This window comes from Coenobita brevimanus, chromosome 88 (assembly GCF_032717465.1).
Source record: "Coenobita brevimanus isolate Jiangsu-jjx chromosome 88, ASM3271746v2, whole genome shotgun sequence".
NCBI classification, from domain to species: Eukaryota; Metazoa; Arthropoda; class Malacostraca; order Decapoda; family Coenobitidae; genus Coenobita; species Coenobita brevimanus.
The window spans coordinates 11464984-11478279 of record NC_137041.1 but is presented as its reverse complement, the minus strand read 5'-3'; the positions used below and the strand labels follow the sequence as shown (position 1 = coordinate 11478279).

Sequence of the window (13296 nt, the reverse complement as noted above, 5' to 3'; positions counted from 1 at the left end):
GTGGCCGCAGACAAAACGCCTCCAAGTCACTCTGTCACCCACCATTTGACTCCCCTCCCCCCAACTCACCCCCCCCTCCCTCATATACCTCTCAACTCCATCCCTCCACCTCATCCTCGGTCTACCCCTCCCTCTCCCTCCCTCCACCTCACCTACATACACCCTCTTAGTCAGTCTTTCATTCTCCATCCTCTCCACATGTCCAAATGATGAAATCACTCATTGTACTGGTATTAATGAAGTTTGAGATAACCATCATCCATTCACTCAATTTAGTACTGCCTACTTCTTCCTTCCTCATTCTCATTCTATATGTGTCTGCCCTCCTATCTTCCTACTTCTTCCTTTCCTAAATTTAGGCCACTTTTTATTACTCTTCTTTCCACTTCAGTTGGCTCTACATGAAGTGACAAGCCTAATGATTTCCTGTAACCCAGGAAACCATTTGTAACAGGTGGCAACCATATGATCAAATTACAGGGTTATGTGGGGCCTGTTAAGGTGCCCCTGTTAAATGGGTGACATGATGCAGGTGTGGCATCCATCCAGGAACCAGACCTCCACACTACTGCCTGTGCCATGCTGTGGTGGTGCGCTGTCAGCCACGAGGAAACATCAGTCATTGCACAAGACAACCCAGTAGGGGCGGTTGCTTGAATATGGTTAATGGGTCTGCTCAGTCAGATGGACTGGGGTTGATCAACAACAGCAGCAATAATAACAACAACTAAGTCTGAGGGCATACTGTACATGTGGAGAAAACAGTAACACTACAGAAACCATATCTTGTGATAAAAATGGTAACATTCATGAGGGCATACCTTTGGGTGATTATGGTAGTAACAATGCACCTACTTGAGCCACTATCCACCACCTTAGCGTCCTTGTAACATTAATCATATTACAATAATAACAGCACTCATGGTATAACTGCACAATAACTGATTCACTTTTAGTAGTTAAAATTAATTTCAAAACCATCCAACTTTTTGACCATTGATTTTCTTGAACTTCTTCTTGTTGACCTTGTCAAAGAAAAGAAGGCCTGTGGCACGCTCCACTACTTCTAATGGGACCTGAAGTTAGAAAGTAGAGTAGTACAGTTTAGGAACAGGGCTTAGACTAAGGCTTTGATACTAAAAAAAAAAAAAAAAAAAAAGGCAGCAAGAATATTTACATGGTATGGTAAAGCCGACATTAACATATGCATGCAAGACTTTGGTATGGTATGAGAGTGAAAAGTCAAGAGGGAGAGCAGTGGATGTAGTATTATTGAAGAATGCATAACATGGAGTGTACAAAGTGGATCTGAAATAAGATAATGTGATTCATAAAAGATAATTACGAAGTATGGACATCTCTGGACAACAGGATAGAGGAGAATGTACTCTGATGATACTAACAAGGAGAAAAAAATGTACATAGATAAGGTGGTGAGAGTTTACAGTTCACCTTCCTATAACGTCCAATTTCCGTTCTAACCACATATCACAGTCAGTGATTTGTATAATATAACTGCTGTAACAGACCTTATGATACTTGTTTCTGTCCCAGCTTCAAGTTCAAAGTTGTCCTTCTGACCCATCAGTCCACCACATCACCCTCTAATACTAATCCACACTTATGCTAGAATGCAATGCTAGGTATGAAACCTAGATAAATGGAAAAACCATCTCTCCCTACACACCATCAGTTTTCTTCCCACCACCATACAGCATAATCTATGTCACAAGGTGGGAGAAATCTCTCACCCATTTGCTTGTTCCACATGTGTAAAGCCTGTAGGGTGACTGGGTCACTCACTACCTAAGGAGCCCGAATTTAGTGGATTTCAAAGTTAGATTTAGCTGAACAGAGTCGAAGCACATGCCATAACTTTTTCATGTTCTGCCAGTCACAATTCACATTGTAGGCAGGTCATATTATTTATATAAAAAAAAAAAAAAAAAAAAAAAATTATAGGCAGGAGGACTGTATATGGAGTCTGAAGATGGAAGGAGGTATGGAAGGCGAAGATGATGATGGATGGATAAGGTAAACAAATTAGGCGGTGGCCACACTGGAAGAGAGACTGTCTGCTGTTCCAGTGGAAGCGGGTTCAAATCCCAAGTCAGGGAACAGTTTAAGGTTCTGAATTTCACTAAAAGTACTCTTTACTGATCATCCATAAGACCTGCTGGCAATTCATGTCATAAAAACACCCCCACTACATGAGAGAGCCCTAACAAGTTTTCAATACTGATGGTGGGTGTCAGTGCTAGAGTGGTGAATGTGGAGGTGTGACACACAGGAAGATGGCTGGGCTGTTAAGGCTATGCCTGGAGTTTGAGGCATATTTGAGTGGCGAGGAGAAGTGAGAGCGAGGTATGGAAGTTGGTTAACAGAGGCAACTGACAGGATTGAGTTAGTTAGATGAATTACACATATAAGGCACTGTGCACTGAAAGATTTGCTCATGCCACTACCAAGGTTAAGCAGAATATGCTCTTAAACTCTTGCTACTTTCAGCCAATGATAAACTTTCTGTCTGACAAAGAATCTTCTTTTTTTATTCCAAATAGAGGTGAAAGTGTATACATTATGAATATGACCATGATTGTTTACTTTTATGCATAAATACTAGCTTTATGAAAAAAATTATAAAACCCTTTTCAAATGATTACTATAAACTCAGCCACACTTTCACAATGTTTTCTGTCACTGAGCATCGCGATATTAATGTTATAAAGTTTCAGAAATATTAAATTATTTCTCCCTTCACAGACAATCATCCCGTCATTAAAAAAAAAAAAAAAAAAAAAGTAAATGGTGAAAACAACCTTAGCATACGTACGAATGAAAAAAAAAATAATAATAACATCAAAACAGTAATAACAACAGCAGCAAAAAAAATAATACACTAACATTAATAATAGGATGGTAATAATTATTATGATTATGAAGATAAAGGTAAAGATTATTGATGACGGTGATGATGATGATTATCAATGTGATTATTATTGCTATTACTGATGGAAACACAGGCTTGCCTTGCACTGACTGCCTGAGATAACTTACGAGCCTTTTGTTGCTCTCTTCTGCTTAGAAAGGGATGAGTGGACCTTCTAATGTGCATGACTGTGCACGTCAAACCTGTTCATGCACTGAACTTTGACCCTGCCTGTGACTCTGACCTTTGAATGATTGATCTCAAAATTAAATCCCTTCATTCTTGCATGATCATTACCTCTTCTGCCAAGTTTGGTTCATATCAGATAAAAAATGTTTTGAGTTGAACTAGTTCACAAGGCTTTGGCTTCTAACCTTTCCCTGATCTTGATCTTTGACTGTTGGTTCTCAGAATCGAATCTTTTTATCCTTGCATTATCCTCAAACCCTCAACAATGTTTGGTGTAAATAAGATAAAAGCTGCTTAACCCCTAAAATGCGGCTGTGTACGGGCGATCCCCCTGCTGTGGCGGGGTTGTAGCGGGGTCTGAGTACGTTTTCGTTTTTAAAGGCTCCAACATGCTTGCATGTGTCGGCCTTGGTCACCTAATGGCGGCTCTCCATGCTGCACGATCCATTGCAGCCTCCCTGTTCAGTCCCTTAACCCTAAGGTCACACTTAATGACCTCGTCCCATGTCTTTCTCGGTCTACCCCTCATAACCCCACCCCCAATATTAACACTTCTCACCTTCCTCACCCAACTATCATCCCCCATCCTCTCCGCATGTCCAAACCACCTCAATCTACCTCTCCTCATCACAACACCAATACACTCCAGTCCCATCCTACCTCTCAACTCTTCCATTGTAAACCCAGCCCCTCCAGGCCTTGGACACAGGGACGCACTGCACATCCACCTAATCATTGTCATTTCTGTACGTCTGAGCCGGCGAATGTCTTCCTCCTTCACTGCCCAGGTCTCACTGCCATACAGCATTACACTCCTAACACACGCTGCATACAAAGACCCCTTAGCACGTAGGGAGAGCTTTCCTCAATGTCAGGAGAGGCAAGAGCTCCCTGAACTTCTTCCAACCACTTCTCACCCTAGCAACAGAGCTAGCTCCAGCCCCACCTCCAGCACACAACATGTCTCCTAAATAACAAAACTCTTCCACACACTCAAGAGATTCACCAGCAAGTTCAATTCTTTCACGTCTGACGATCTCCACCTGCTCACCCCGGCACGCCGTACACATAAAATCAGCATTATCTCGCAGTCTACCTCTGATACCACTACATCTCTTATGCACCCATTTATCACACACACCGCACAAGATGGAATTACTTCCCACGCCCTTGTGGCAAACTGCACATGGCCACTCTCCCTCGTCTTTGACAGTACTGCCACCAACCCTAGATATCATCACTTTTGTTTTATCTGCATTTACCCTTAAACCCTTTTGCCCCATACCATCTCTCCACTTCCTAAACCTTTCCTCTGCCTCCCTTTCATTCTCTGCAATCAACACCAAATCATCAGCATACAACAACTCCCACGGGAGTCCGTTTCTAAAGTCACGTGAAAGGGCTTCAGGCTTCAAGTACCATGATAAACAACATGGGACTCAAGACTGACCCCTGATGCACACCAACATTCACGGAAAACTCATCACTCAAATCTCCATTCACTCTCACCTGGGTGTGAGCACCCACATACATGGCCATAACCACCCTAACCAGCCACTCCTCCAAGCCAAGCTTTCTCATTGCCCACTTCACCACCTCTCTAGGGACTCTGTCAAAGGCCTTTTCCAAATCAACAAAAACAAAATAAAGATCCCTTCTCCTACCAATATATTTTTCCTGAAGCTGTCGAACAATGAATATGGCATCAGTCGTCCCCCTACCTGGCATAAACCCAAACTGCATCTCATCAATATTCACTCTTTCTCTAATCATACCTTCTAAAACTCTCTCCATTACCTTCATTATCTGATCTAAAAGCTTTATACCTCTATAATTCCCTCTTTCCAGGGCATCACCCTTCCTTTATACACATTTACAATTACACTCTTCAGCCAATCATCTGGGGACAACACACTCATAAATAATCCTATTTATCAGGTCAGTGACTAAACTCACCCTATATCGCCTGAGGCCTTCAACATTTCGGCAGTCAACCCAGACACACCTGCTGCCTTCCCCACCCTCATCCTGCCTATTGCCTCACTCACAGTAGCAGTATCAATCAAAGGCCAAGGGGCCAGACACTGGATCTGCTGGCTCCAAACCTTCCCTGTCCCAGTCAAACTCCTCATTCAACAACCGGTTATAATGCTCTCTCCATGCATCTTTAATATCCTCACTGTTCACCACTACCCTTCCTTCATCATTCTTCACACACTGCTCACCTATGATATCCTGATTATCCCTCTTCACCTGACCTGCCACCCTAAATATATTTTCCTTTCCCCATGATTTAGGTTATCAAGTAATTGTCTCTGTGACTCAGACTTTGCCCTGTATACCTCTCCTAGCCCTACGCTGGCAGCCAAATTCTCCTTTGCTACCACCCTTCTTCCATTCCCGGAAAAGCCTTCTTTTCTCCTTAATTGCAGCTTCTACACCCTCATCCCACCACCAAGTTACTTTATGTCTCGGTGGTCCTCTTGTCCAGCCGCATGTTACATCAGTAACTCTCAAGAAATTGTTCTTGAGGGCTCTGTACTGTTCATTAACGCCTCTGTCTACAGCTCCCTGTTCAGCCACCACTCTCCTCAACTCGCTCTAGAAGGCATCCCCTTACTACTTGGTTTTTCAGCTTCCATATTTTCCTCCTAGGTACATAAGTCCTCTTTTTCATCATTTGTTCTTTAAGCACCATATCACAAATCAATAGTCTGTGCTGCTGCACACACTCCTCACTTCCTATAACTTTAACATCCTCACTAACCTCCTATCGGCCCTCCTAACCAGAAAATAATCTATCTGACTGCTATTTCCCCAGACTCATACGTAATTAACCTACTGTCTCTTTTCCTAAAATATGTGTTGCACACAATCATGTCCGTTGCCTCCCCAAACTCGAGTATCCTTTCCCCTTCTGCATTCCTTAGACCATATGCACATCCCCCATGCACTCCTTCATAACCTTGGGCTGCTTCACCTACATGACCATTTAAGTCCCCTCCCAAAATCACTATCTCATCATCCCGCATATCACCCACTACACGTATTAAATCATCCCAAAATCTATCTTTCTCTGATTCATCCAATCCTGCCTGTGGAGCATATGCCGATATAATCACAGCTACCTTTCTTCCCAACAGAATTTTCACAACCAATATCCTATCGCTTACTCTCAAAACATTCATAACATATTCCACCCATTTCTCTGCAACCATCACACCAACACCTCCATATCCGTCTGTCCTCCCCTGCCAAAACAACTTATAGCAACAGTCCTTCCCAACAATCTTTCTGGCTGATCCACCCATGTACCGGACTTCCTGCAAACACGCCACGTCCACCCACCTCCTACTGAATGCCTCAACGACTTCCCCTGCTCTTCCCCTCAAACTTCCCACATTCCATGAACCCACCCTCATCCTCATGGGTGATTTACTGTCCTCAGGCTTGCTTTGAAACCTTTTTTGTTTTGTCATCTTCAGTATTAATAAATGAGGACAGACACAGCACAGGTCCCACTCACCGCACAATCCCAGGTCCAGGCAATGGATCTGGGACCCCTAGCCCACCAGCTTACCAGTGGCTGTGGTAGTGGCCTCAAGACTCCTGCCAGGACAGCTGCAGGGACACCTCCAAGCGCGTCTTGGCACTGCAACTATCCCGCCATTATACACCCACTGATAGGGCAGCCTCCTGGGACGCCACTCCCAGGTTCGGGCCCTCTCTATTGGGCGGAAGCGGCAGCCTGGGAACCGCAATGCCCTGTACCCTCTAGCACAGGCCCGAGCCCCATCTCACCCTGGACCCATGATCTATGCCGGTGGAACCCCGCCACGCCCTCCCCAGAAGTCCGCCACTAGGTAGCGGGGGCAAAGTTTTCTGCCCGCATGCTGCTGGCGCCAACCCCTGTAACGTAGTGGGACATGCCAGTGAAATGTAAAGTGCATGTGGTGTAGTGCATAGATAGTTAGAGGAAATGTTTGGGAGAGTATGCTGGTCTACTCTCCATGTTACTGTCACACTGAAAAGGTCAGCAAAGGGGGATGGTTAGATAGCTAGTGAAACAGGAGCTCCAGCTCTCCCTATCACCAGCATTCCCATTCCCCTCGGGAGTACTACCCTGTTCGGCCCGTGCTACGGCCTCCTCCTACCTGCGGAAAAATATTTGCCAAAAATCATAGATTAACCCTAGAGCATTAAAATTTTTATGGCATATAGTACTTACATTCAGCTTTCTCCTGAGCCACATGTTGAGCCTTCGTTGACTACCAAAGGACTTGTGAAGACTTGCAAAGTTGGGTAACAAAGTCTTCACTCTCACACCTCCAGAAACCCGGTTTTCTTTCTACCACAGCCTCAATCTGTCACAGTACACTTTATACAACAACGTACAGGTTGTTTGGAATCCGTATTTGTAAATAAGCACTGAAAATAAGGCTAAAATGAACGGAGCGCACGGCCGACATGCAGGGCGGTGGTGATCTTCCCGTCAATATTGTCACATTTGCCTTTTCTCGGCAAAAAACACGTATACTACATTTTTTTTCATCATAGGACTTCGCAAACGTTTGCCTGTCACTATTACGGCCATAAAAATCACTGTCACTGCCAGTATTGTGGATTGGGACTGAGGAAGACCACCGCGGCGCGAGTTTATTCAGCCTTACGGCAGGCACTTTATTCTCGCTCCTGTCGGCCACTCGCACTTCATTTCTATCGCTCACTTTCACTGTATCTGTTCTTTTTTTGCCTTATTCATCAGTGTCACTGTCCAGTGTTATAAAAATAATATTTTCTACACAACAAACTGTCACTGTCAGAACATAGAATAGGAAAATATGCTTTCATCTTCTTACACTGGAGTGACTGTCACTCGCAATACTTATATTATTACTATGTACAATTATTTACACCAAAAAACACTGTCACTGTCAGTGCTTTTACAAGTACATACACTAATTTACACTCATCAGGCTGTCACTGTCAGCACGTAAAAGAAAACTAAACAATATTATCACTGTCACTCTCAGTATTATTTCAAAGAATCTTACCCTTATTTTCAAAATCTACTTAGGCTGTGGTAGTCAAAGAAACACGGGTAAGCACAGAGGGGAACTTTGCACTCTTTGCACTGCAAGGAGGTGCGCCTAAAGGTTCTTTCCTGCCTGGTAGTGTGGCTGCACACATGACACCTCCTCAGTGCTTTCCCCCTCTTTGCAGTGGCTGGCAGTGGCTCCAGGCGGTGTCGCTGAAGGTAGGCCATACACTGTAGGCGGTCTGGAGGTGTGTGAGGGTGGCATTTGGGACCTGTAGAAAGAACCTGGCCGTAACGCTGAAGCAGCTGGTAGACACAAGTCTTGGAAAATCGTCTGAGAGAGTAGTTGGCTGGCTTCCTGTTCTTGATTTTATACAGGATGAAGGCGTTCAACATGCACATATCAATCAAGTGCAAGAACACCTTCCTGTACCAACGACGATTTTTCCTCAGGCAGTCAATCTCTCCAATCATCATATCAGACTTGTCCACCAGCCGCATATTGACGTTATAGTCAATGACAGCATCAGGCTTCATCACAGGCTCGCCAGTCCTTCTGTCGACCTTCCCTGTTGCCAGCATTTCACCCTTGTGTACTGTGGTGAGCATGTTCACGACTCTCTTATCATGCCACCTGATCGCAAGCATCTTGTCAGATTTCTTCAGGTGCACGTCTCCCCTCTTTGACTTTTCAGCCTCGGGGAAGGCAGGGTAATGTGCCCTTTTGCTTCTGACAGTGCCACAGGAGCCGACGCCGTGTTCAGAAAGGTACTTGGCGAGTTTAGGAGCGGTATAGTAATTGTTCGTATACAGGACATGATTCTCGCCAAAGTACTTTTCCAAAAGCACTTTCACCACAGAACCAGAGAATCCAAGGGGGTCAGTCTTATCCAAATCGACATTGCTTGCGGTGTAAATGACGAAGTCAAGGATGAACCCCGTCTTGCAGTCGCACAGCACGAAAAACTTGATTCCAAAGCGGTGGCGTTTGCTTGGAATGTACTGGACGAACCGAAGACGGTCCCTGAACAATACCAAGGACTCGTCAATCACGACTTTCTTGAACGGGCGCAAGAACCTCGTAAACTTATCCTTGATCACGTTCAGGATTCCCCTCACTTTCCATAATGGGTCAGTTTGGGAAGGCTCATCATTGTTCGCGAAGTGAAGATAAGTCATCAGCTGCCTAAAACGATCGCGGCTCATGTATTTATTGAAAATGGGTGTTGGGCACAGCTCGTCAGAAGTCCAGTATTCTTCTAACTTGTGTTTCCAGTTGTGCGGCATTAGCAACATCAATCCAATAAATACAAAAAGCTCGCGGATCGTAAGAGGCACCCATGCTGCCATCCGCGACGTGGATGGCGTGGCCGCCTCACCTTCTCCTTCGCGAACTGGAGCACATTGCCCCTCGTACCTGTTTGTCTTGGTACAGATGTGCTCCATAACCTCGTCGTCACGGAAGGCCAACAGGTAGTCAAGGCATTCACCATCCTCGTCCACAAGGAAGTCAGCCTGAAGTCCACACTCACTGTCGTCAAAGGGCAGATCCTCAGGCACAAAATCTGATCCCTCTGACCACACGAAGGCATCCAGCGTTCCCTGCCTAGGCTGGGAGGTGCTTGGGGCGGCGGGGGGTGAGGCAGGTCGTGTGGGAGTGGGTGAGGCAGGCAGGGCAACAGTAGGTGAGGCAGAGGCTATCCCAGGTCGTGTTGGTGTTGTGGTGGGGGGGACATTATCACTGGGCTCAAGGTCACTCGCGGTGGCGTGACTGCTGAGTTGCCTAGTGCGAGTTCCCTCCCTACGAGTTAGCCTTATACTAGGGAACTTAACTCTACCAACACGAACACTAGGCCTACGAAAACCTCTCAAACGTAATGATGCTCGTTTACTTCCCTTTCTCGGTGGTGAAGGAGACTCCAACGACTCAGGAGACAGGGCAGCAGAGGAGGAGGACGAGAGAACAGGGCTGGGAGTACGTGGCGGGCTTGCGGTGGCGTGACGTGGCGTAGGGGACAATGGCGGTGAGCTGGGGTCACCGCTCCTTTTCCGTTTTTCCCCCTTCCCATACTCGAGGCCCCTTCTCACCGGAGCCTTCCCTGCTGAGGTGCTGGGCACTGACACACTCTCCTCCGGCACAGAAACAATCACTTCTGGCCCGGACTCTGCACTGGATTGTGTGTCAGACTCAGCCAGGCTCGACCACACACCGACGTCACTGCCATAGTCCATTGAGGCTTTCAAAAGTTCTGAGGCTATTGCAGAGTCACTTAGCCCCTTAGTAGTTCCTGGTAAGGTTTTGAATGGGGTTGAGGTCACAAAACCCTTTTTTGGAGGGCTAGAAGGCACAGACTCGGAAGAGCTCGAGTTAGACATGGTGTCACCGTGGCAGATTTGCGTGGACTGACGCTATTCTGGGGCAAACCGCGCGAAAAAATGACAGTGTGACAACTGGGGAAACAAGCGTTTCCCAGTAGCAAAAAGTGCTTGCGAGATGACGGCGCAGATTGACACGTATCAGCCGTCCGCGCGTTGCCATATTGCACGACGAGGGAGGGCCACGCATCGGTGCGTCGGTGGGTAAAAGAAATGAGACTTGGCAACAACCGAGGTCAGTAGTACAAAGGTCAAGTGTGCTAAACGTAGCTCACGGGTGGCGGGACTGATAGACAATACCAGCTGGAGCATGCTTGCCCGCGGTTATTCAAAATTAACTCAAATCGCAAACGCGACGACCCGCCGTTCTGCCCTTTGGGCCGACCGTCGCAAATGCGACGATCCGCGTTTTAGGGGTTAAACTGACTGTGCCATATGACGTTGACCTCTGATTCCTTGGATGATCTTCAATGTATTCACCAAAATTGGTTAAATGTGGATCAAAACCGTTTGACTTAAGTTGTTAACACTTACATACTAGGGCTGAACTCTGACCTTGATCTCTGACTGATTATTGTGAAAACCCAACCACTTCCTTCTTGCCTTACCATCAATGTTTTCCTCAAGTTTGGTCTACATTGGATAAGTCTAACCTTAATTTGCTAGATCAGCATTTGACCTTGTCCTGTGACCATGACCTTTGACCTAATGTTCTCAAAGACAGTTTACTCATGGGCTGACCCTTAACCATTCCACTAAAGTTGGTTAATATCAGTTAAAATCTTTTTGCTGCTTTCACACACACACACACACACACACACACACACACACACACACACACACACGCACCGCTTGCTGGTGCAGTGGTAACGTTCTCACTTGCCATCTGGTAGACGGGAGTTCGCGCCTCGCTCAGGTTGCGAAAAGTTTCACTGACGAAGTGGGTGGTTACTGTCCCCCTTGAGCAAGGGGACGGGTGTGTGGGTGTGTGAAGGTCACAGCCTTGCCCTTAGATCGGACTATATGAGCTCTCAGCTCCCTTCCGGGAGGGTAAAAGCTGACAATCACGACCATCAAGAGATCCTGACTGACCCGGTGAATTACATGCACACACACACACACACACACACACACACACACACACACACACCAAGCTTAAGGGACCTAAGCTACGAAGAAAGACTAAATAAACTGAATCTACCAACACTACAGGAGAGAAGGAAAAGAGGTGACATGATAATGCTATATAAATGCATATCAGGAAAGGAGAAAATAGACATAAATGATTACTTAACATATGGAGAAGCATCAGCAAGAGGACACTGCAAAAAATTGCATTAGAAGAGAGGTGATAAAGACGTAAGGAAATTCAGTTCCCCAAACAGAGCAATTGATCAATGGAATGCACTACCGAATGAAATAGTGTGTGCCAAAACAATTCACAAATTTAAGGATATGTACGATAAATATGGTTTAAGACACGGGACAGTACGAGCTTGACTCATTCCTGTAAAGATACAATTAGGTAAGAACAATTAGGTAGGTAAGAACACAGACACACACAAGTGGAACACGGGTCAGAGCAGACGTGTGTCACTGCACTCTGCTCAGCTGCATCAAATACCTACATGTATCTAAAAATGAATCAAGCTTGGTCTATCTATCTATTGCCAGATGCCATAATCCCATAAGGGGTGGCCATTTGACTTTGGGTTATTTGTTTTACGGGGAGGGGCACTAACCCTCCACCAACCCACTTGTTGACACATAGGGAGCACGTATGGTTTGGTTATATGGTTACCACCCAACGTTGTAAATGGTTTCATGGATTACATGAAACCATTTGGCTTGTCAGTCAATGTAAAGTCACCTGTAAAGGAAAGAAAAGCAATAAGAAGTGACAGGAAAGATGGGAGATATAGGAAGAGAGGAGGACAGGCACAGAAAAAGAATAATAAAGGCTAATGAAGAAGTAAGATGCACTACATCAAGTGAGTGGATGATGGTCGCCACCACCTAGCTAGGTACTAAGCTAAATTATGGATCATTGTAGAGCAAGTAAAGGTGAAAAGGTGCAGTTCAAAGATAGCATATCAATAATGAAGGCCCTAGGGAATTTGCGGCATTAGCAGACAGACAGACGGGTGCTGTGTCGGGTAAACAGACAAGCACCGGGTATATTCCAACACTGACATATCGGAGATGCTAAACTGTAAGTAGAGAGTATATTTCTATAAGATACCGTACTTTCAAGTGCATCTAGGTAAGACGACGGGAAACAGTAAAAAACAAAATGATGACTACACAGACATGGTGGAATTGGTTACATTTAATAAATTAGCAGAGAAAGTGAAGAGGAAAAAGGAGGAGGTAAATGATGATGTTGGAAGAAAAATGAATGCAAACTACTCTGAAAATAGGAAGTTATTCTGGAAAGAGGCGCGGAAATGTAGAAGTGAAAATGGAGAGAAATGTGATGGTGTGAAGGATGTAGGTGGTAAATTATTAACCCATAGGGATGAAGTAAGGACCCAACGGAAAGAATATTTTGAAAGCATGATGAATGGGAGTAGAGAGAGCAGAGCAGCTGTAAACATGATTGGTTTTGGGGGTGTACAGAGAAGGAATGCAGTGCCAGGAGATGTGATACTCGCACAGGTGAATAGTGCTGTGAAGCAGCTGGGGTTGATGAGGTGTACGCAGAGATGATTGAGAGAGTGGAATGAAGTGCTTGTTGGAGATATGTAAGAAGGCATGGATGAGT

At 45.3% G+C, this 13296-nt stretch overlaps 1 protein-coding gene across 1 annotated transcript in view; it reads right to left on the bottom strand.

Annotated features, from left to right (window-relative positions):
• Positions 1 to 204: 204 nt before the first annotated feature.
• Positions 205 to 13296, bottom strand: part of LOC145411252 (endonuclease G, mitochondrial-like) — a 312479-nt gene continuing 299387 nt past the window's right edge. Inside the window, exon 7 of the mRNA XM_080281320.1 lies at positions 205 to 1076. Within this exon, the coding sequence (XP_080137446.1) occupies positions 972 to 1076 (105 nt within the window). The 3' untranslated portion in view covers positions 205 to 971. The remainder of the gene's footprint in view (positions 1077 to 13296) is intronic.